This window comes from Oryzias latipes, chromosome 11 (genome assembly GCF_053564925.1).
Source record: "Oryzias latipes strain Hd-rR chromosome 11, Olatipes_Hd-rR_3.1".
Lineage (NCBI taxonomy): Eukaryota > Metazoa > Chordata > Actinopteri > Beloniformes > Adrianichthyidae > Oryzias > Oryzias latipes.
In genome coordinates, this window is record NC_136247.1 from 22,077,642 (window position 1) to 22,102,715 (window position 25,074).

At 40.6% G+C, this 25,074-nt stretch overlaps 1 protein-coding gene and 1 long non-coding RNA gene across 2 annotated transcripts in view; one reads left to right on the top strand and one right to left on the bottom strand.

The window, feature by feature from the left end:
• The first annotated feature begins 283 nt into the window (after positions 1 to 283).
• Positions 284 to 25,074, top strand: part of LOC101161251 (teashirt homolog 1) — a 40,597-nt gene continuing 15,806 nt past the window's right edge. The window contains exons 1-2 of the mRNA XM_023959660.2: positions 284 to 904; positions 1,064 to 1,541. Of these exons, the coding sequence (XP_023815428.1) occupies positions 1,502 to 1,541 (40 nt within the window). The 5' untranslated portion in view covers positions 284 to 904; positions 1,064 to 1,501. The remainder of the gene's footprint in view (positions 905 to 1,063; positions 1,542 to 25,074) is intronic.
• On the bottom strand, positions 1,549 to 5,661 carry LOC144995643 (uncharacterized). The gene is made up of 3 exons (XR_013659163.1): positions 5,522 to 5,661; positions 5,227 to 5,421; positions 1,549 to 2,178 (listed from the first exon to the last, which is right to left on the bottom strand). It is a non-coding gene; the product is annotated as an uncharacterized LOC144995643 (long non-coding RNA).

Here is a 25,074-nt window from a genome sequence, read left to right on the forward strand (position 1 = left end):
CTTCCTGTCTTCTATCCTCTTCGCTGTTCTGACGCACCACGCTGCCTCGCTTCAGATAGCCTTGGCTCTTATAAACACTTTATACTGGATAATAGTTTGGACTGAGAGCTGGCTATTAATGGAGCCTCTTGTGGATTCAGAGCCCCTCCCCTCCAGGAGAAGCCTGACTAAAAAGGTGTAACGAATCGATCCGAAGCCTCCTTTGTCCCGGTAAAAAAAAGAGGTCACCAGGAATATCTACACTTTTTTTTTTTTTTTTTTTTTTGGTTTTCACTTAAACCTTTAAACAGCGCGTATTGACGATCCAACGCACTGGATCACAGTTTGGGTGACATGGGTTTGAAACATGATTTTATTTACTTTTCAGAATCAATAAATAAAACAAAAAATAAAACAGCAAAAATATGTACGTATAGTCAATGTCTCTTAACTACAAGTTTGACATCAAGTATATTTCAAGGCAAAACAATAACTTCTGGGTGTTTGTCACTCAATTGTACTCATTGAATCCCGTGCGTAAACATGGAAAAAAAGGACAATTAGAGCCGCGGATTGACAGGTGGGCTCCAACTGTCAGGGTGACGCTTGTGAAGGGGTGGAGTAAAGGAGAGGCCGGAAAGGCAGCTGGATGTGTCTGTCTGTCAGTGGGAGCTGTCTGAGCGCGGCGCGCATCAGCGATGTGCGCACACTTCCACTGCGGAGGAGAAGCGCGTTTGGAGCCGAGCTGTGATCAAATCCGAGGCGGCCGCTTCAGGAAGGAGCGCCTGGGAGTGCGTGGCGTGGCGTGGCGCAGCGGGCGGGCCTGCTCCGGGGGTGGTGGTGTTTGGGGAGGGGGGGGGGGGGTGTGATGAGTTTCTGAGAGATTTCAAGTGTGGCGCTGACAGTCGGACGGTGGAGCGTTTATGTGAGTATTTCATTATCCAAGGAAGGGGGGGAGGGGAGGGGTGGACGTGTATTGATTGTTATTGGGAGGGAAGGGGGGGCTCCCACTTGAATGACTGACGAACACAGCCTGCTTAACCTGTCGCTCTTTCCCTTCTTTCACCCCCCGGTTTCCTCTCAGGAGCGCAGACGGGAGCGCGGAGCTGGCACCCGGGCGGACGCAGCCGAAAACCGCGCAGTTTGCGCTCTGCTTCCCCGCTCTGTGAGTTCCAACGCAACAAAAGGAAGCACTTGTTTATTTTTGAAGCTTGAAATCATAAAAAACAACAAAAACAGATTTTGATGGGAACTCTGCAAAAAAGAAGCTTCGGCTTCTCATTCTGCCCCACAGATACAGTTTTTTTCTTCTTCTTTTTTGTCTAATCGGAGCTGAAGGACAATTCCCTTTGCTGTCATCTTTTTTCCCAACGGACTTTTTTTCTTCTCAAAAGAGAATAACAATCATAAAAACAAGTACCCATCCACATCCTGCGTGGGAGCTTCCCCTCCATTATTTTTTTCCCCTGTCCTCTATTTTTGATCCCCGCATGAACAGTCCAGCGGGAAGTCCTGCAGCAGCATGCCGAGGAGAAAGCAGCAAGCCCCGCGGCGCTCAGCAGGTAAGCCCAAGCACCGCAAACAAACACACCCCCACCTGGAAGCGGGCGCACCGCACGCGCCCTTAAAACGCAGTCTGCGCGGAGGCGCAAAAGTTAGCAGACTCCAAAGCAACCGCTAAAATGTCTAACTTTTTATTTTTTGTTTATTCTCCCTATTTCCCGAACAGGCTACATAGCAGCACTTTAAACACCAAACTATTCTTCTTGTTTGAGTTTTTTTCTCTCTCAGATCTGTCTATTTAGGGTTAAGAAAAAGAAAAGTCGCTCTTTTTTTCCTGCTTCTGTTCCGCTCTCGGAATGTCATCCTTGATTTGATGCTTGATTGATCGCCTGTCACGCGTCCGCCTTTGATCTATTCATTCTGATGAACATCACTAAATCACTCCGCGCGCAGGGGAGACGCAGACACGATCGGACACCCTCCAAAGACTTTTCTGAAGAAGAGAACAAATTGAAAGAAAAAGTTCTCGAATACTCTGGGTGATTAAAACCCCCATGGGGAAGGGGAGGGGAGCGGAGAGGGGGTAAGAGGGTGCTGGGGTGTGGAGAGATCACACAGAGGATGATGATGGTACCAACACTGCAAAGCTGGGGGTCATTCCAGAGCCCTGACCTTTGGAAGGAAATCAGTCCGGTTCTGGAATTACAAAAAGTCATGTGACAACAAAAACACAAAAGTATTTATATAATTTTGTATAAGATGACATAAAAGCATAGAAAACTCAACAGTGAATAACTTTTACCGAAAATCAGTTAAAGATGCTAAAAATGATGTTTTTTATACTAAAAGTTCAAAAATTAAAAGAAAAATAAGAAATTTAATGTTTTCCATTTAACGATTAAAAAATAAAAGCCCATCTGCATTTTTCCAATCTGCAAATTCCTTTTTTTGTCAGGTATATACTTCCAGAAATGAATTATGTAGGAAAAGCATCCGGTTTACCTGCAGTGGTTTGATCTGGTTGGAGGTATTTGTGTGTGTGATTGACACACGTTTCCAAATGACAGGAAACACAAGTCTTTGAAGTTCATGCAGTAATGACCAAAGCTGAATAAAACAGCTGCAGAATGTTAAGCAGGCGCTGGAAATGTGAGGTTAAGCAGACTTAATCAAGGTTGTGACGAAAAGACTTTGAACTCAGTGGGGCTGTAATTTCTAATTGACATGAGGCTTTCGTGATGGATGGAGGGAAAAATGTGTTTGAAGAACAAGACTGCACGGGGGAAACTGCTGCTCTATCTTTTCACCATGGCGTTGTTTGAATTATTTACCCTTTTTCTAGCTGCTTTCTTTTTCCCATTTGGATCTTTTTGTCCTTTTTTATTTTTTATTTCCAAAATAAAATTCCTAGTCACTTTGGCAGGTTGTTTTTTTTGGTGTTTTTTTAACAGTTGGACACGTGGCAAACCCCAGAAACTTTAACACCTCCACTGATGACTGTAACTCTGCTTCCACGCCTTAAAACATTGGCTATTTTACAATGTGTTAGCACTTATTTCCACAGCCCTCATATGTCACTTTGGAGTTGCATTAAAACAAAACGTTGCAGACGCTCCTCCGAGGACTAGAAGGTTTTCAATAGCTCTTTGTGTGCCCGTTCAAATGGGCTCCGTTTCATCAGTCACAGTGATGATTTTAGGCCCTGTAATAGTGCTGTAGCCTATCTGCTTTATGGCCAGTGACAATACATCAGGATTCTTTCATTTGGAACCACATTACTGCATCTGTTAGTTTTGGCAGTTAGGTTCAATGTGGTGCAATTTGAGCAGCAGAGACTCTTGCTGCAGTCATCTGTCGACATTTTCAGGCTTTTTTTCCCCTCCTTTTCTGTCCTTTCTGTGAAGTGCTTTTCTGCTGATGTATTTCCAGAGTAATTAACTGTAGATAAGCAAACCCCTAATAACAAAAGAGGAGATTCTGGTGAGAAGAACTGAACCTGGTCTAATGATCTGTAGGTTTTACACCGTGATGCTACGTTCACATTGAGCATGTTTGTTTACGAGCGCGTATCCGCCACCAACAATTCAGAGTGGTGCAAATCTGGCTTCAGGCTTTTTCTTTCACAGCTCTATTCCAATAGATGAAAGACTTGGTGTCATATAGAATTCTGGCTGGAAATGATTCATTTCTCCTCCGTGATCAAGTTTCAAACAGGTGGCACTTTTCTGAATTAAAAAGGACATTATCAATGCGTCGCTACCAAATCCGAGTCCCTGATTGGTCAAAGCTTGGCCTGCTTTAACTCACAACATTCGATGGATGCAAATTTTGTATGTAGAGCCCAAAAAGAGGGTAGAAACTGGTGTTGCTATGCATGATAGCAAGAAAACGCCTGTTTACATGAACTTATTATTAGACGTGGTGGTTTGAACGCTCGTTGCAGAGGGCGGTGTGAATGTAGCTTCAAACAGTTGAAGTCAAGGCCGTGTCACACAGCCACTACGTACGCTTTGCAAGTATGATATTTTGGTCTTATGTAATACAGGCGTGATATAGGTAATTCATGTGTTTCTTGCGTTCTTCATTCGTCGATGTGCGCCGATGACGGTCGAGGGTTTTGGACGACGGGTCTTTACGTATTTTTGACGCAGTTTATGCACAATTATTACATAAACCTCACGTAACTGTGTGGGATTTTTGTGAGATGCATACGCAAATTTGTGGCTTTCAAAGACTTTTCACATGTGTACCACCGACGTATAGCTTTTATATTGCATATACGGCGGTCATATCAATGTTCAAATTACACAGTTGACGCACAAATCACTAATGATTTCCATGTAAACAGCGCAATAATCACAGACAGTTCATGATCTACATTCTACGTGGTATTTGCGTGGTTCATTCATGATACATCTGTGAAAATTTCACATTAAGACCACAACTTTTCTCACTTTTTCCACGTATATTCACACATGACCAGTTTTACTCCATGCAATATGCACAAAATGTGCGTAGCGGCTGTGTGACACTGCCTTTAGATCTACTAAGTTGGATAAGCGTTTGAAGAGGTTTCTTTTTCACGAATTGTTGACATACTTTGAGGATAAAATTGGTAATAATTACAAATTTCTACTTTATGTGTTTTGATGCACAATGTAAAACCTAATAGTTGTTGCTAACACACGATTTGACCACATGTTGTATTGCAGCCCAAATAATCAGTAATTAGAGTAGTATCATTAGTAAAAGGGGGACATTAAGAAATATTCTCTGCTGACTTTGAAGTGCCGGCTACGATTGCTGCGTATTTAATTGCACTGTTTGTTGCACGTCTGCTTTGCCTTGGGGGGGGGGGGGGGGGGATTCCCAAAATGAGTTTTGAACTATAAAAGCAAAAAAAGTATCTGTAACGGTGATTTGTGTGAAAAAAAAAAACATCTTGTTTACATTTTTCAACTTTTTTATGAGTCATATTTTATGACTCCTCCCCCCTCGCCTTTTTAAGCAGGAAGTACCCGCTGGCTCCAAGAAGCCAAAAAAATCCCACAGACTTCTATTGAGAGATCAACAGCTGTTACTCCGTCATTTTATTTGTCAGACGAACCATTCCTGACCGGGTCCTGTTGTCCAAGTCATAAACCCACCAACCAGATGCCTCAATAAAAGTATGTGGTGCCTGCTGGCCCGCACGTCGACCGTTTGAAACGTTTGATTACAGATTTCAGGCCAATCGCTGCTTACTGAGGATGTCAGGCTCCAATGGCAGAGTTGCTGAAGCTCAGCTTGACCTGCTGCTCCAGCGTCCAACATGTCCACAAAGGCCTGTGCAGTTGAGTTGTTGCATGTTGCAGACGCTGCTCGTTTGTTCAACAGCCATCCCGTTTTTGCATGTAGCGAGGTTTAACGTCCCAATTCAGACAGCGTGCTGCAGTTGGCCTGTTTGACATCACGACAAGCAAATAAAACAACTTCACTTTGGAATGTGAGGTTCCACACAGTCCAAATGAGTCTCCTATTTCCAGCATCATCTTTTTACCTTGATGCTGTTAATTGTGGTCCCTAATTATCTGAGCAGCTGACAGAACAGGGACGGTTCCACCGATTACTGCTGACAAATTCAGCAAGATGTCAAGTCTTGATGAACTCTGCTCTGCGTCAGACACCTCTCATGTGTTTACCTCCGCTTTTCAGGCATAACTGCCAGCAGCTACTTCAGTTTACTTCCATCATAAAAAATGTGTTTTTGTTTAAAGCTGATAATCTACTGATTTTTATTTTATTTTAAAAAGTATTCCAAGTGGTCTCTAGATTATGATTATGCCGTTTTTAGCCGAAATTTTAAAAAACAACCTGTTCGTTAAAAAGATTTGTGCTTGGGACTGTTGGTGCGTAGTAAGCCCACCCCCACTTCCCGTCATCCATCTGTTTACATGCTCTCCCACTAGCTAACAGCCCCTCACATCCCACACCTGACTGAAACGTATAAACGCCATCCAACCTAACATTACGGATGCCACAAAAATGGCGAGCAGTATCGGAGCCATCCAGCCGTACAGTTCTGAGCCACATGCCAGCTCAGACGAGGAAAACAAGGACGTACACGGATCTATTTGTCCACAAGGATGGAGCAGAGCGGGAAGCTTGAGGCCCGCGGGTCGTAGCCTTTACGCCACAAATACGATCTTTTTCCAACAGCATTTTTCATCTGTTCCTGATATGACAATTTCAGAAATGCAGTTCTGAGCTCCATTTTCTTAAATATGTCGTCCATCAGCTGAAAAACGCCACGGGAACATGAAAAAACACCAAAAACATCATTTTTTTAATCAGAGCAGCTCTTTAAATAGCAGATTGCAGTGGATGAAGTTCCTAATCGTTCACTCCGGGTAAGGGCTTCTTTAAAATGGAAAGACATTCATCGTGCTCTCCCTCTGATCTTTTGGCCTGCAGCTTTCTGCTTTGTTTGACAGAACAGGAACAGAGTTCTGAGGCAAACAGCGTTAAAACACTGTGTTGTAGTTATTTGCCATTGTGTTTCTCTACTGGAATTTAGCTCACGGCACCTGTCAAGTTAGCAAGCAGGGTAGATGACTATTAGAGGTCCATGTTAGTTTTATCAGAACGCTCCTGATAAAGAATTTAATGACATTTGTCAGGATGTGAAGCTGTGAGGGGAAGAGAAAATATGATTTAAAGTGGAAAAGCAGCAGACGACAACATCCGTGTTTGTGCGTCTCTACGTGTGGGAATGACTGAGCGTGATGAGGATTCTGCGCCCGCGTGTAGCCATGCAAAAATGCCCCGATGGTGTGATAACGCGGCGCATGCAAAGTGTCATTAACAGGTGACATTGACTGAAGGAGTCAGTGGGTATATTTGCTGCTCCCCACACTCCGCTGCGCCTGCAGTTTCATTTTCATGTGACGTCGGAGCCAGGAGGCCTCCAGGAAATCAAAGACACACACTAATCTGCACCAACATACATATGTACACGCACACAACTCCTCTCCTCTGTCCTCATTGTCGAGGAGGTTAAGTGACAAATGAAGATCGATGACTGCTCTTGTGGAAAAAAAAAGAGGGTGGGATTGAAAATATGTTGGAATTAGACGCGCCGGCTGACTGAAGATGTAAAGGCATTCGGCGCTGGAGGCACAAGGTAAAACTATTCCCCAACTTAATGAGGTACAGAGGAAGCCGGAAAAGCTGCAATTTCATTCAAGCAGAACACAAGAAGACAAGGAAAAAAAAGTCATTTCGTCACTTTTTAATCTCCCTAGAAACTAGTCTTTCCATACATTTCCTGCACATACTGTGATGTCACTGGTGACCTGTGCAGCCTTTGCCTTGAACAAAATAGGCTGTTGCAACCCCCACCACCCTGCAAAGGACTAAGTGGAAATAGACAATTTTTGCTGCATCTCAAAACTCAAACTATTTTTTAAAAGGGATTTTAAATAATCAACAAAAAAAGGCCAAAAAATTATATTCCTTTGGTGAAGGGTTTTCCTGCTACCAGAGTTATGTCTAAAAGGAGAAGGTTTCTCACAGAGTAGTGTGAGCAATCCAACTTTAAATCTGTGCTTTCTTTTGACCACCGCAGTTTATACTTCACAGCAATTTGTAATCGCTCAGGTCGCATTAGTCGCAAAGGGCATCGCCCAGAACGCTGCAAAATGTAACACAAGATGATGACATCATCAGCGATTGGAATTTTACCCGTGGTACTATCTTGTGGATGTCACGCTGTTGATCTATTCTAATTTGAAGCAATTAGAAGGCGTGATGGTGGTGCAAACTTGATCCTACTTCCTGGGATTTCAAAGACAAGGCCGCTATTACTGCATTCTAAATACAAGAAGGTTCAAGACATTTTTTCATTCTAAATTCAGTTCAAAAAAAATAAAAACATTTTCCCTGCATATTTACTATGTAATGCAACTATAACTTCAGCTATATTTTATTAAGATTTGGAGCATGTGGAAACTCATTTCAAATTAAACTTTTTAATTATAGCGATACTTACGTTTTTAAAATCCAAAAGGAACCCTAATGTGTCATCTACCTTGTCTTGTCTGCATTAACAACAAACTAATTTATTTAGATGTAAAAAACAATTAAAAAAGCTTTATACACATACACATACACATATATATAGGCTCCAGCAGCCCCGTGACCCCGAAAGGGAACAAACGGAAGAAGATGAATGAATAAATATATTTATGTCTATAAATATATATATATATATATATATATATATATATATATATATATATATATATATATATATATATATATATATATATATATATATATATATATATATATATATTAGGGGTGTAACGGTACACTAAAATCTCAATTTGGTTTGGTTCAAAATTTCATTAGGGCTCGGTTCGATAAATTTTTGGTATTTTTTCTGTACAAAAAAAGGCAGAAAAAGATTTCTTGCAAAAATGCATTTATTGGTTTTATATAACAATATTAAAATTAATCTATGTAGGTGATCTGCTATATAAAATAATACTACTATTAGCTGTCAGGAACCAAAAACTTTGGAGACTTAAAACTGACCTGAAAAAAAAAACATTTTAACTTGCACATTTATTTTCTTCTAGACCTCATTTTTGCAGTCAGGTAATGCCGTTTAGAAGTTCGTTAACAGATTAGATGTGTTATCTGTGGCATTCGCTATCTTTTTGTAACAATAAATTGTCAAAAGACAGCATTTGACTTATCCAATTGTCTTTTCCCTTCATCCAAACAATTCCAAAGTGTTCCCACACAGGAGAGCGTAAGGAGATGGGGGGGTCCCTCCAGCTCTGGCCCCTCGTCTGAATGATACTGTTGACATCCTCACTGTCACCTCCGTCACCTAATAGCTGTTGAACCTCCTGCAATGAGGTTTCTGACTGTGGTCAGAAAACGCAGGGGAGATCCTCTCCAGGGCAGAAGGCTGATCTTCCTTCGGGGGTCACTTCCCCGTTTAGGACCCTCAGAGCCTCCAGAGCGGGTTAACAAAAGAACCAGTCTCTGTTCTTTTAGAGGAAACCGTTTTTATTACTGTTCCGGCGAACTTAGCAGCACACCCTGAACGTGCGCTCATACACACACTCTTGAGCTGCCATGCTCTGCCCCCCTCCTTCATAAACGCGCACGAGCGAAAACACCATTGAGGCTCTCAGCAGAAACTCACGGTCAACATTACTACCGCCTCAGCGTAAAGTTAATACATTTTTTTTTGGGGGGGGGGGGGGGTGATAAACAAACAGAAAAACTGCAACGCATGAAATGAGATCTTAGGAATGCGAATAAGAAAGATTGAGTGGCATGTAGAGTGAGTGGCGCAAGAACCCAGCTTACCCGGATGTGAGGTAGATCTTCCTTGTTGAAACTGCGACAAAGCTTCACCAGATTCTGAAGTGGTGTAAAAAGGCTTTCCGGCGCTATGCAACACTTTCCAGTAGACCAAGGGGCGTGTGAGTGTCATCTCCGCTGTTAGAGGGTTAAAATAGGGATTTATTCATATAAAGAGGGAACCAAGTGGATATCTTAAAAAATATTGTTTTGTTCAACCAAAACCATAAAAAATTGTGCTAAAAACCATTTCCACAGCTTCTAGCGAATCAGCAAAAAAAAATGCTTCAAGTTTTTTAAGACCTTTGAAGTGGGCCAGCTGATTCAGCGTCTTGAAATAAAAGTTGTTTAAGGATTTGAAAAATAACGGAGATGTAGGCAAAGAAAAAGGATGCAGACAGCACTAAGAAACATGGTCAGCCATGATTTAGGATGGGAGGTCCACGCTCAGGGGCCTGCATGTCCTCAGGAGAGCACCTGCCTCCACCACAGCACAGTGCTAGTCTGTTTCGTTGTGTTCTTTTTTTTTGTACATTGCAGCAGCCCTGGGTGTCTGCATGCCTCTACTATAAATCTATGTTGCATCTCTGTATGTGTGTACATTGTGTGATGATTGACACCTCCAAACCAGGTAGACCCTGTCAGATGCACGGTTTTCTGCTGGATTCATATTTGTCTAAAGGAAGTTTATTGTTATCTAAATGTCACTTTAATGGATGGTCTCAGATTTTCTGGAAATTGTAGGGTCTATTCTTTTTGTTTTAAGGCTGAGGCTGAGAACTCCAACACTTTGGGTGCTCAGTGGAAGAATGGCCTCCGAGTGGGATTCTAATCACGGCAAACAGAGTTGTTGTGACTGAGTTGCCACCGGATGCCCTGCACTGTTTGGCCTTGAAGTTGTGCTGCTTCTGTAAGCCAGACTGGAACATCTGGTGTGCAGCAGGGTGGGTACGGGCGGAGACCGCAGCAGAGAAAGAAGGACTGTGAAGAAAAGATATTAAAAGTGACAGATGAACAGGACTTGGGGAGACGTTTCCCTGCAGCAGCTGTGACTGCAGCCGTCACCCTGACAGGTGTCAATTAAGAATTACTGCAGAGGCCCTGTAGTCGTTTTTTCCTCTCACCCAGCTGTCGGACTGTGTGCCTTTTTGAGAAATTGCACTTTACCCTTGTCACCACGTTAGCACTTTGCTACGGTTGCCTCAGAAAATGAGAGCATGGCGTCGGCTCTAATCAATAACCGGTGTATTAGCAATTATTTTGCCCATTGATTTATGCTAGGGCAGTGACTCCAAACGTGACGTTATTAGCGGCTGATTATATGTGCCAGGGTTGTACTGGAACACTGGAAGCACAAGCACTTGCATTGCTGTTGCTAGAATGATGACGTTTAACTTTTCCAGGTGTAAGTGTAGTGACACAGCAAAGAAAATCAGTACTTTAAATGTCTGTCTTTCTTGTTGAAAGACATTTATTTTTCAAGATTATAAAAGCAATATTTTCCTGTATGCTACACTCACACCGGGCATGCAACGCGCTAAATGCAGCTTCTTAAACTCGTGTTTAGTTCATGGTGTTCACACCGCACAAGCTAAGTGGGGCGTGTTCAACTTTTTCTACAGTTTACTAGCACATGCCGGACACATACAGTAGGAAGAGACTTGGTGTGAAATGTCGAGGTGGCACAAATCTATCAATTTTCACACAGTTGACACTTCCGTAAATTAAAAAGGACGCCATCCGCGGTAGGACGGAAGTCCTCTGATGAGAAGATTGCATGATAAAGGAGGAAGGGATCGTGGTGCCTATTAAAGAAATATTTTTAAACGTAATCAACACTGAGCATTGTGAAGATGTACATCGACCGAGGAGGAAATGAAAAAATATTAGGAATATTGATAGGGGAAAATGTTGGAATCTTTTTTAGTATCTCAAACTATAGCAATTTCTGTAGTATTCTGTCAATGGTCCAAAAACACTCCCTTGTGCTATCTTAGATGACCCCACCCTTACATTGACGTGTTATTCCTACCATGACAAAGGTGGATAAAGGTGGAAAGATTTCATGTAATCCATGGACACCAGTGAGGTTCACAAATCATTGAAGAAATGACCCAACTCCCAATGGTAAAGTGCCTAGGATAGCACAAGGGTTAAATGTGTATCACTGGGCAGTAACTGGCAGGGAAGTTATAATCACTATTAAGCGGCTCTATACTAGTCTTAGAATTTTGGGCCAATGTCATACATACTCAGATTCCATATTTTCTGTACTATAGAGCACAGCGTATAATAACATGTACCAATAAATGGTCTATTTTAGAGATGACGTCAGGTGACCAAACTACAGTATAAGGCACAGAGACCTCAGTCAGATTGTATCAATTGCGCTCACAGTAACTCTAGAACCTATGTGTAACAGGCTACACATTAGCAACGTGTTCACATTACCTGTAACTCCCAACCTTGTCTGCAACACGTAAAAGAACACTGATACAGCAAAAGCAAACATTTCTGTGTCTACGCCAGTGTGTGAATGTGTGTGAATGTGTGTGTGCATGGGTGAATGGGACTATGACTGTAAAGCGCTTTGGGCCTTCGTAAGAAGGTAGAAAGTATACGCCATTTACCATTTACCATTTACGCCAACTCGCAAATTTGTTAATAAGACGTACATTTAAAAAAGAACACAGTTGGACACTACTACATGTCAGCTATGTTAGAAGCGTTATCTGCATTTGTGTCTTCACAGTACGTGGAACCCCTGATGTTGTTTGCAACAGAGAAAAAACACAGACTGATACCACTAAAACAAACCCCGACTGTGACAACCCCAACTCTCAGCCTTGTTAGTAACACGATAAAAATCACACCGTGTTACATGTCAGCAAATTCAAAATAACACCCAACCAAGTATTCTGACAGAGTGTCGTGTAGTTCTCATAATCACTTCGACATCAGTAAACACAACCAGAATTAATCCATATATAAGGTGCTCTGGGTTGTAAAAACACATCGCCGTTTTTTAAAAATACTTAAGGCTGTTAAGTGTGGCTTATAGTGTGGAAAGTTCAAGTCCTTAGACGCTTTTGCAGCAATCAAGAGACATTTAAATTATTGACATCATATTTTTGTTTTTTTTCTACAAGGATTTATGGAATTAAAACTGAGATTTCTTTTAAATGAATTCGATTTTATTCTGAGAAAAGGTCAAAGAAAATTCCAGCAACACCATAAACTTGCTCCGTGACTGATGTAACAGCATGGAAACTCTCTGTTTCTGAGACAGGAATTACTTCCATAAACAGCAAACTAGAACAACTGAGAAAATTATTTTAATCAATTGATCACTAAAACGTAGCCAGAGAGTTAAAAAAAAGCATGTGTTTTACATAGAATACCTCTGTAAATATTAGGAGAGCTTGTGACAATTTTAAAGGTGTCCGGTGCCCTTCACTACCCTGAAGATAACTATTGAAGAAGCAGCAGCATGTCCTTAACTTACACAAGCCAGTGAAGTACAACAGATTACTACAATGTAGTTTTAAGGTATAAAAATGTTAAAAACACCACTTAAAAAAGAAAATTACTCAAAGTATGTGAAAGTCTGAGATTGGATATTTTTCCTCCTGAAGTATTGTTTAACTGATAACGCAGGTTTAACAGCAACACATTCTTGTATACTAGTTAAGAACAGATAAGCCATCTGAGAATAATAAGTTTACCGTTGACACCTTGTCCTTGAGAGCGAGGCGCCATCTTTCTTGCTCATACCTCTTCATCTGTATCATAGCAGGATCTGTCCGTCTCTGTTTCTTTCTGTTCCTTTCGGGAGGAAGGAGGGATTGCAAGCCTTTCTGCTGACTGTCGGCCATCTCTCATCGTCCCATCCGTGATCAATCTTTGTCTTAAGGACTCACTCCACTCTGTTCATATTTTCTTCCATCTTCTTTCATCGTTCTTACTTGTGTCTACTGTTTACCTTCACTGAACGGATGCTAAAAAACCCAAACTTAGCATTAGAAAAAGGGTGTAAATCCCTCGTCCTTCAAGTCAACTAGATGTGCTTTCATTTTTCAACACTGTATTTTTATCTGAAAATATTTCATTTTCACCGTATTATGAAAATCCGAAAGGTCAGTGTGTCTAGTTTTTAAATAGTTTTCCCATGTTCATCTTTTTTTCAGTGCAATTTTACATGCTTTTTTTTTCTCAGCGCACTGTTTTGCATCCTGATTGGTTGTAGAACATTGTCAATCAATCCCCTCATCCTGTACAGAATGTGTTCAGGAGGACAGACATTCATGTCTGTCTGAGAAAAGTGTATAAAGTGCGTAGTGGGAGGTTTTACAGCCTAAAAATATCTATAATCCTAGTTTGCTCATTTCACGAATCGTGAGTCATTTATGGAACATAAGTCCTGCAATAAAGGAGGGACCACCCTACCACTGTATCATCACAATCATTTGTTTCCTTTTCTGACTGAATTCATAGTTTGTCTTCACAACATGTTGCTTGAGAAAATAATAATTGTGCATCTGCTCAAGTTTTTTTTCTTACTCGGGTTTAAAAGACACTCATTGAAAACAGGTGGCAGGGGATACAAAAGATAATCACAATATTCAGCGGTTCCTAACTTTTTTCGCACCACAGACCAGTTTTATGTAGACAATACTTTTACATACTGGTCATTAAGATGTAGCAGATAAATACAAAAAAATTTATCGGCTTGGTGGATGGGAACAACTGTCACTACTAATCCTTATTCCGAGAGATATTGCCTGGTAAATGAAGCAGTCGCAGACTCTTCTTCTGCCTCCTCACTGGCTTTTTGATCATTTTTCTGGCCTTTTGGTTTCCATTTAGCGCTAATGTTTGGACATGTTACCGGCCGGACCAGCCCCCTTAAGGAGGTACAGGAGGAGCGTAAGACACTTGCGAAGGAGAATGTCTTGACATGCATCAAGAGGTAATCATAGAGGGATGTGGTGGTACTTTTCCAAAATAAAACATTTGTCAGAATCAGATAAGGAATCCAACAAAAGAAATGTAAGTTTTGTGTTCCTTCTTTACAGCCCGATACCAATTGACACACGGACCAGTGCCAGTCCACCGACGTAGGCCTCATCCGTCAGACTCAGTGTACCACTTGAGCACTTGAAAGAGTATATCTGGATCCTGCTCAGCTCAAAAACACAACGTCAACCCCAGAAAATTCCTCCCAAATCTTTCCAGAGCCTCTGTGCCGTCTCAGACAGTGGCAGTCACAGGGGGTTGGGGTTAATAAGCTCAGCTCCATCCATCTTAGCCGTCCGTCTGTCTCTGCTCAGGCAACGGGAGGCCTCATGTACATTGTCTTCTCTTGACGAGCCACTCAAGACTCAGTCCACCGTTTGTCAGATCAACTGTCTGTCCAACTCTCTGACTGGACGTCCACCTGAGCGTCTGTTTCTAAACCTGTTTGGCCCGTTGTATCTTTTAGCTTCATCAGCCTGTATTATCGCTCTATTAGGCTGCTGCTGTTCTGAACAACATTCAACACTGAGAGCTGGAGCAAAGACTGTAATCCAACTACGTAAACTTTGTTTTAAGATTTAATCCCAAGGTTATAGTTTCAGGTTTCTTAAAGTAAGTAAATTGAGTTGTTTAAAGCTCAAGTGAGATGGCTTTGACCAACAGGTAGATTTGGCTTGCAGCTGTTAACACGAGGCTGGTGTCCAGATAAATGCTGGAAAAAAGATCAGATGGTTAGTCAAAAATTTTCTGGAGGAGTAATGTATATATATATATATATATATATATATATATATATATATATATATATATATATATATATATATACATATATATATATATATATATATATATATATATATATATATATATATATATATATATATATATATACAACACAGTGAAACACCTTGGACTAATGCATTGTTGGGGACATCAAGTTGTAATAAGCAGAGCACAAAACTCAAATTCCAGACCCACACAACTGCAAAGGAACTTTGCTCAATTCAAAGTAGCATGTCTAATGCAGCCTTTAAAATCCTTTAACGTGAAGCCAAAATAAATTCATCAGTGCCCCAAACGCATTACACACCAGCACTGTGAAGTTTGTCCTACGCCACAGCCATGACCTCAACGCTTTTTCCTAAATTTGAAAATGGGTTTTTCCAGCTGTCAGAGCAGCTTTACAGACCCACTGCAATGAAATTTGGTTTATTGGTATTTTTTTAATTATTTTCTTGTAGCATCGTTCACACGATGGAAGACATGTATAAAAGAATTTTAGATCAAAACTGTATTTCCTTATTCAAATTGTTTGAAAAAGCTTGCCATGGGCGGGCCAAAGTCTTGAATTTGAAAGCAAACCCAGACGTCTATGTTTTACTTTTTCCAAATTTTCATTCGAACTTTCCTGTCTTGATTTGGAAACATTAGTAAAAAGGATCAGACTCATCCATTACCGTTTACGACTATTTATAACTTTTTGGTTGAAAATAAAAGTTCCGGTAAGGAAAAATAAACAAGACGTGCTCTTTGTTTTACAGTTTTTTCATATGGGACTTGTTTAAAATGTGAAACAATTTTAAGCTGTTGGCATAACTTTTCTCACTGGAATGCCACTATTCTTTATTTTTTATTGGCATATCTACTGTAAAAACATTGGCTCAACTTTAAATAAGTTGTAACCTGGCTGCCTCTTATAAATGTAAATTTCGTGAAGAAAGATGTCCTCCTCAGTCCGCCACACACAGGTTCAACTTGAGAGGAAAATGGACGTTTATGATCTCATCTCAGGCGGTTGTGCAGGCACAGGTTGACTTAGGATGCTGTGCAGTGGCCGCGTACTGAGCATGTGCAAAACCCATCACACTATTCTGCAAGTTGGCAAAAAAGAAACTTTGAAGTAGACTGTAATCAGTTTTTGTTAGAAGGAGATAAACCTAACATTTCTAGTTGTATCCACTTTTTAGTGGACCTGACTAACAAAAATAAGTTGAAAGAACTAAAAGCAATTTTTTTACATTATATATACATTTTTATATTTTTAATATATATATATATAAAATATGCTTTTTTTTCTTTTGTTTTTGTTGTTTTGTAATACACAAATCATATAACACACCGAAATAAAGCCGTGACCAAAAATCGAACCAAATTGTGAAAAAAGTGTATCTCTAGTTTACTGCATGAAAGAAACTAAAATGTCTGGCAATTAAATTATTAAAGAAATAACTTTTTGTTTCAATTTGGGCAATTACTATTGAACTGGTGATTATTATTCACACTGAGTTTACTTATGATAACAAGCTTTATGTTGTATTTCCGGAAAAGCCATCTTTGTATTAAATGTTTTTAGAAAAATGAAACTTTTTTTGTTATGCCTAAAACATTTTTAAGTTCTAAGATCCGCCTTTTTTTTTGGTTTTGTTTTGTTTTTCTATAGGCGCTATTGATTTCAGTAAATCTCTCTTGATAAGGATCTTTTGGACTTTGATGCTCTCATCCCTTTTTTTCCGTTTTTCTTCATCCCACGAGTAAAAATGTTGCTTCACCTTTGCAAATGTCTGTGTAGTAAATCTGTCACTTCGCTGCATAATTACAACATATTTGGAATTTATCCAGGCAACAATGGCTTTAGTCCAACTTTTACTTTTCATGTGGATGATGAAGGTTGCTTTGAGGTGAATGTGCTCTTTTTTTTCATAATCCCTTTTTCCACCGGACCATTAACAAAAAAAAAAAACAATAAAAAGCTAAAACAATAACTTACTCTTAATTGCACAAGAAAAACAAAACATCAGCTGAGATAACTTATTATTATGCTCTAGTGTTGCTGTGTTTTCAGAGTCAAGGTCAAATTATCAATTTTTGAGAACAATTTATTTGGAAAGCTATACATAGTTTTACTGTTTTCTCTTTCCAGTTTTTTTTTCTTCCAATTGTGTTCAGAAAATTAAGATTTAAAGAAACACGCTAAAATAATTTGTTATTTTCTGAAGTTTGTCTTTACTTTCTCCTTTGTTTCATTCCATTCACTTTTTTTCCACATTAAAATTAGTAATAATAGCTGGAACAGAAGCTTTTCCCCTATAAAAGACTCACAGATGGAGGAGGAACAAGAGGGGGGGAAAAAGAATTTGCCTTGAGGACGGCAGGTTTTTTGTCAGCTTAGCCGCAGTAGATTTGTCTGCGCTGTCTTTTATTTGAAAATACATCATCTTATCAGTGTGAGAAAAAAAGAGCTGTAACTTCTTGTAGATTAGTTTCTGTCTGCAAGTGTTCATTCTGAAACCAGAAAGGTTTCTGTAAATTGTCAACTTAAAAAACAAAGCCAATTAAATCTAGTGTTTGACAACTGAATGAAGGCTTGTTTTAAGCACAGTGCTTTTTCCCGGAATGTTTAATTAAACTTTGTCAAACTAAATAGGATCAGGGAGTTGAGTGGCTTGCGCTGATTAACATCACGTTTGTCAAGTTCAGTCAATTACCCCATCACCTCCTTAGATTTTCTGCTCCTCTCGGTAGATTGAGTTAAGCAGGCAGCTCGAAGGAAATGCTGGAAATGTGGGCAAACTACTGGATGTAGATGTAATGTTTTTTTTTTGTTTGTTTGTTTTTTTAGTAAAGACAAATAAATGTTTCACAGAAGACTTTGGAAGGTGGCAAATGAGAACAGTGGAGTGGAGGACCGCCACAAATGGCAGGATCAACAAACAGTTTTAATATTGTTTGCTTTGAATATTTTAATAGTAGTTCTTTTAGCTCAGGCTGTATTTGAATATTTTTGCATAACTTAAAGAAGCTACTACTGATAATTTCCTAATTATTGTCAATAAAAATGTTTATATTGACTGAAAAATTAAGGGGGGCGAAGCCTTTAGCTGGGAGGGGGGCAGCTATTGAACTATTTTTCTAGAGTTTAATACTCAAAAAACCCAAAGGTGAGGCTCCCGGTGCCGGTTTGCTCTTTGTTATGTTATACGTTGGATTTTAAATGTCGGGTGGAAATGTAGAAATTAGAATTTGTAGAATTTTTTTTTCACTTATAAATTGTGCAAACATACAGATCACAGTGCAATTAAAAAGGGTTTTCTGAGTTGATATTCACGGTTCTGTTTTTATACTTCAAAGCAAACCATTCAAATAAGGGGTGTGACTATTAATCGATGAATCCATTTATTTTCCTACCATCCAATCAGATCGATCCGTCGACTTATACCATTATAGAATCATTACTGAATGAAATAAATCAATTATATCGATAATGGAAAATATAATTTAGATTGAGGTACAGTAGGTTTATTTTACTGTAACGTGAAAACGATGAAGTGCATCACAGTGAACAACACACACATGTGATGTCAGCAAAAACTGACCAGCCCATCATTCCAGTCCAATGTGAGGAAAGACTTTGAATTTAGAAAGTCATGTGACCATCCAGTGTGCCAGAATGTTCTAAGAATGTTCCCTTTGGATTCTTTGGATGTGGAAAAACAAGAGTGGGCTGAACTTTAGGAAACTAAAATGTGAATGGATTTGACATTCATTCTTGTTTACTTGTTTGTTTGGAAACATGCATATTTCAGAGTTATGAAGAATCAGGAAAACTGTTTGATTCATTGTCCTGATCGATTTTCGGTCATTGAATTGGATTGTTGCGAATGAACCAAAATCAACCATGAATCGTGTCAGCGACCACAAATTATGATATGAATTGAAGGATTAAATTGAAACACTACTCCCTTAATTTAATTGCTCCCACATTTATTGTTTTGCTGCAGTTTTTTTTTAAATTGCTGACGCTGTGTTTTCCTGACAATCCTGAGTGGAAAGAAAATGTGTTTGTGGTTGTTTTGGGTTGGTATCTCCAAAGAGAGTCTTCAAAACTGAGTCCACAGAGCCAAACAGCAGCAAGAAGAACACCATTGTGTAGGAGGGAAAAAGTAGGAGAAGGATGAGACGGTTAAAAAAAAGAAGAGAAATGAAATACAGACTGACAGCAGACAAAAAAGAACCAGGGAGTAAAAGAGGAGTGGGTAAGGGAGGGAGAAGTAGATAGGGGACATGGAAAAAAAAGGAGTGAAAGAGAAATGACTTGAGGGGTTGAGGGATGGAGGGAGAGGTGAATGAGGCGGGAGTGAAAAGTATGGAGGCAGCGAACAAGAGAAAACAGAGTGAAAGCAGTTGGAGAGCGCAGGAGAGAGAAGTGGAGGATGTCACCCATAGCTGCCACTCATCACTCACGGCTTAATGACACTGTTTTTTTCTCCTCCTCTCATCTCTGTGGGAGAGGGGGAGGGAGTTCGTCCGGCACCCAATCAAACGGGGTCGTACAGAGTTCACAACCTCCAGGTGGGCCCGTCCTCCACCGGGGGAGTCTTTGTGTGAATCCGTGTATGTGTGTGTGTGTGTGTGTGTGTGTGCTACACTTAGGATAACCGCGACTGGAAGAGGAATCTGCTCCGGCGTTTTGCTCATTTAAAAAAAAAAAAATCTTTCAGAATTTGCAGCAGCCATGAAAATACATTTTGGATTGAATGTCTCACTTCGATCCTCTTTTGATCTAATGTAAAACGTTCCTACGGTGGCCCTGAAGTGCCATTCACACTCACCGGAAAAGCATTTGAAAGATCGAATACAAAAAAAATATCAAAACAAAATTCCAAAGGAATGAAGTCAAATTAAAATGAAACCTATGGTAAAACAAAGTAATTTCCCGAAATCAAAATGAAATATTAAAAAAACAAAACAAAAGAAGAAACCAGAAAAGTTAGGTATGGGATCGATGGATGATGAGGTTTGTCCATCATTTCAGCCGAAAGATATTTAGCATGAAGAGATACTGGATATGTTCTGTACTAATCATTTTTATTAGTATGTGAAAAACTCAAACGTCAGTTTCATTTTTATTTGGTCTTTATTTTTATGGAATTTATTCATCTTTTTTACCGTTTATTCCCTTTCGGGGTCACGGGGTTGCCGGAGCCTATCCCAGCCACTTGGGCGAAGGCAAGGGATACCCTGGACTGGTCGCCAGTCTGTCGCAGGGTGGAATATCCTCAATCACACATCCATTCACTCTCACACTCACACCTATAGACAATTTAGTGTTGCCAATCAACCTATGAAGCATGTTTTTGGACAGTGGGAGGAAGCCGGATGTCCCGGATATGGAATTTAGTTTCTGGAATTTTGTTTTCATTTCTACTCTTTTTTCCATTTTAGTTTGATTTGGACTTTAGGGCCACCGTAGTTTCCGGTGTTTTTTTCAATTATAATTTTGCCATTTTTAGCCAAAATCAAAAAACCTGTGTTACTTTTTGGGACATAGTTTTTGCAGAGTAGTTCTTAGAAATTAGTTGATTTTTAAGAAGCTCGCCCCAACATCCCATCATTCATTTGTTTACATGCTCTCCCTCTAGCTTACAGACCCTCACAACCCTAACCTAACATTACCGGTGCAACAAAAATGGCGAGCAATATTGGAGCTATGAAGGTGTAGAGTTTTGAGCTCGGACGAGGAAAGCGCAGACGTACACAGATCTTTTTGTCTACAAGTGGATGCATCGGAATGGAGCGGAGCAGAGATTGTGCCCCGCCCAGCATATTTTCTCCGTCACAAATGCCTCAGTTTCACAACGATTTAAATACAGAAATACTCAGAAATGCCATTTTTAGCTTAATGTTCTTCAAATATGTCCTCCGTTATAAGAAAAATGCCGCAGGAACATGCTAAAAATAAGACTTTTATCATTTAGGAAGTTGTGTATCGTAGTGAACAGATCAGAGTTTGTGCACATTTTCATCCGTGACATTTCTGTAAACATGGCTGCAGTTTTGTTTTGCTGTCTTGTCAGCGGTTTGGCTCGCTAAAGGTGCAATTGTCTCGTCAAAGTTTGTGCTCATGTGGTGTAGTGTGTGTTACGTTTGTGAGGACAAACTCTCTGAATATCTGTTAAGTCTTTGGAACCAGCTGGAGTTTCATAAACACTTGTGTGTGTTTTCTCAGCCACACTCGTCCTCGATTCTGGGAAGCATCAGCCGTTTAAAACTCAAACGGCTAGATTTTTTTCTTCCCCCCTCACTCTCGTCCTAACACCAAATTTGGGGAACAGCTGGGGCGGCCATGGCAATGATTTGTCTCCCTCAACCCGTCTGCCTGACAGGTTGAGAGCATGCACACACAGACAAGCGCACATGTACACACAACTGCTTGGGGAGAAGTCGACACTAATAGGCACATACACAGACACAATTAAACATGGTCTCTGTATCGCAGACAGGCACAAACGCACACACTCTTGCAGACACAAAAAGCAGGCAGCGAGCGAAAGGGGCTGTGTTCTCAGGGCGCTGCCAAAACACTCTGATTTCCTTTAGCTCAGGCGGCCATACATCAGCTCGGGGCCTCCCAGCCCGGATGGCAGGGGCTGACAGAATGACATGTGTCATTTATCAAACGAGGGGCGCCAGGCCTCGGGAAAAGAACAGACCGCCGCGTGACAAAGCCCTCCAGGAGCTCTCCTGCTCTTACAAGGAAGCGAGTGTCATGGGGTAGACACTGACAAATCTGCGGAGATAGAACACACATGGATACACGCTGACACCAACATGCAAGCGGAGGAAACACACGGAGAGGCGGCTCCCAAGCTAAGGCAGTGATTACACGTTACATCCCAACAGTTTCGGGGTCCTTAAAGTCCCACTGCAAGGAAAATTGTGTTTTTGGTGATAACATGTTCTTGTGGCATTTTTCTCATGAAGGAGAAAATTAAGCTTAAAAATGCAATTTTGTATTTGTATTTGTGACTCAGAAAATACGCTGGACAGGCAACAAGCTCCCTGCTCTGCTCCATTCTGAAGCATCCCCTTGTAGATGAACAGATCCATGTATGTCTTTGTTTTCCTCGTCTGAGCTGGCATGTGGCTCAAAAGTGTATGGCTGGACAGCTCCAATATTCCTCACCGTTTTTGTTGTACCACTTATGCTCACACCTCACACTTTCAGGATTCCACCTTCAAAACTTTTGCATTCACATGTCGGTACTCAAGTTTTTAGGTACTTTTTCAGGCTCTGCACCCAAAATGCATGGCATTAGAATGCATGTTCAAGCAAAAAAAATAAAATAAATAAAGTCTATGTATACGCGCAGTTATGAGTTTTGGGCTTCCATGTTCAAAATTCCTGCATTGGTACAGTCTGAACCCTGTGTACAACATGCGCGGCAATTGGACATGTGTTTAACCAACTTCTTATGACGAAAAGTCAATGTAAGCACACGTAAATGCATGTTTTGGGCTGTTGCGTTCAAAACTCTTGTGATCACGCATCGCTATGCACGTTTTTAAGTACGTATTCGGGCTCTACGCAGCAATTGAAAGTGCCTTGCAAGTTAAACCAATCAGGGACTTGGATTTCGTGATGACTCATGGGTAGCGTCCTTTTTAATTTACAGAAGTGTCAACCGTTTGTAGACAGATCATGAAGCAGAAATGAACAATTACGGTTTCTTCCCGACCGGATTTATGTGACACCAAGTTTTTTGTATATAGGAATAGAGCCTCTTGCAAGTGTAGGTTGCGGACATGCATGTGCCGGTATCGGGTTGTGACAGTTAAGTGTGAGCAATGTATGCTAAAAGTGGGTTCAAGAACCCACATTCAGCGCGTTCTTGAACACGCATCTCAAGCCTGGTGTGTATGTAGCGTTAGGTTAGGGGTGTGAGGGGCTGTAAGCTAGCAGGAGAGCGTGTCAACATTTTGATGATGGGAAGTGGGGGCGGGCTTTGCACCAAAAGTCAACTTAGCCACAAATTACTGAAGTACTTCTGCCACTCTGCAGAAACTATTTTCTAGAAAATGACAGTTTTTTTGGTTTTGGCCAAAGACGTAATAATAATTTAAAGAGTACTGGGAATGCTTTTACAGTAGATCCAAAGATGGTCGGAGTGGGTCTTTGAAATCTGTTTTCTGGTGTTTAAGAAGAGAAATTGCCAAAAGAATAGCAATTTTAAAGCACTTAAAGTGGCTACTATCAAGGGACAACCTCTTCCCCCCTCCTATTTCCGCATGCACACCACTAAATTACCCCTCTTCTTCCCCTCTTTGTTGCAGTCCTCCGGCACCCCTTTACGCTTTCCATTGCCTCTTCATTTGTCTTCATAAGCCTAATTTATTTTCTCTGCCAGATGCAAGCTGACAGCCATCAGTCATTTTCCCAAAGACGCACACACCTGACCTCAAGCCACGCAGACATCTGCACACAAACACTCAGACCTCTTCTTCCCTTTGTTGTTTTTTTTAATTTGCCTGGTACATTAGCATCACGTTGCTTTGAGGTAAACTCTGCAGTCGCACCCTCTGTTTTACCCCTGTCCTCCACCGCCCTCCTCCCTCAAAACCCTCCCATTAACATTACTGAAGACGGATGTGTCTTCATACTGCAGATTGATTGCGGATATAGAGTTATGGTGCCATTTCTGTGTGTCTGTGTTAGTGCTAGATGGAGGGCACTTTGGAAGGAGCTGAAATGTGAGGGAGGCAGGCTTTTTCCTCTCTTTCCAGAACCTTCCAGCCGTTCGTTGTCTGTCCGCAGTCTGATATTGTGCTGCGTTGAAGGATTGCTTCCTCCCTTCCTGCCTCTCTTTCTCTTCTTGCAAAGCCATTCATGACCATAGCAAACACTCAATTAGAGTGAGATGGTTACTGATACTACTTTGAGAGCTCACTTCATAATTTACTGACTTTCTCGAGGGACCCTCTTTTTTTGTGTGTCTTTTTTCTCCCCATTAACCCACTTTCCCCCTCCTTTCTATTATTCTTTTTCTCACTTTATTGCCACGGTCATCAGGAAGGGAGTTTTGAAAAAGGCCACAAAATCCTCACACTAAGCTGCTGTCTGCTTAAGCTTATTCTTTAGTTGTTTTATTTTTTTGTTTTGCTGCGATGCTATTCATCATGCTTAAATCCAAAGCTCCAGCTGAAATGAAACACTGCTACTTTGTTTAATGGAGCGCCAAACTTCAGCACTAAATCGTCACTTGAGCAGGGAGAATGAAAAAGAAAATGTGGCGATGCATAAAGGATAATGGTTTTGATGGGGCACGGTTGCAGGAATTTCCCTGGTGACACATGCAGTTAAAAGCACTAAAATGTTTGGGGATGTTTGGTTGTCCTGAGCAGTCTCCTGCCTGGAGGCTTTGCACTTCTAATTAATTTCCCCGAAGTGACTTTATGGTTTTTAAAGTCGTTATTTCTTTGTCTGTCTTTGTGCCGCAGGGCTATAAGTCAGTTCTCTGAGATCTGGTTTTCACAGAGTGGCATGCATTTTTGCATCCTGGCTTGTACATCTGAAAGGATTTGGGGTGTCTTTTGTAAAGGAGACATGAAGAAAAAGATGGGGGCTAAGTGAAGAAAGTAACATTTTTTTTATTTTGAAAAGTAAATCAGAGTATTGTTTGCAATATAGGGATCACCAGATAATAAGGCCCACTGTCAATAAATGGTCTATTTTTAATACTTTCTCATATTTAAGGTTCATAAAGCGGGTCAAAAGAGTCAAAGCTAAGTCTGTCAGTCAGATAACTGAGTTCAGTTTCTAGAACTTGTTTGTATCACACTGCATGTAGATAACTGAGTTCAGTTTCTAGAACTTGTTTGTATCACACTGCATTTTCGCTATGTTAGAAGTTTTAGCCAAGTTTGTGGATTTACAAATGT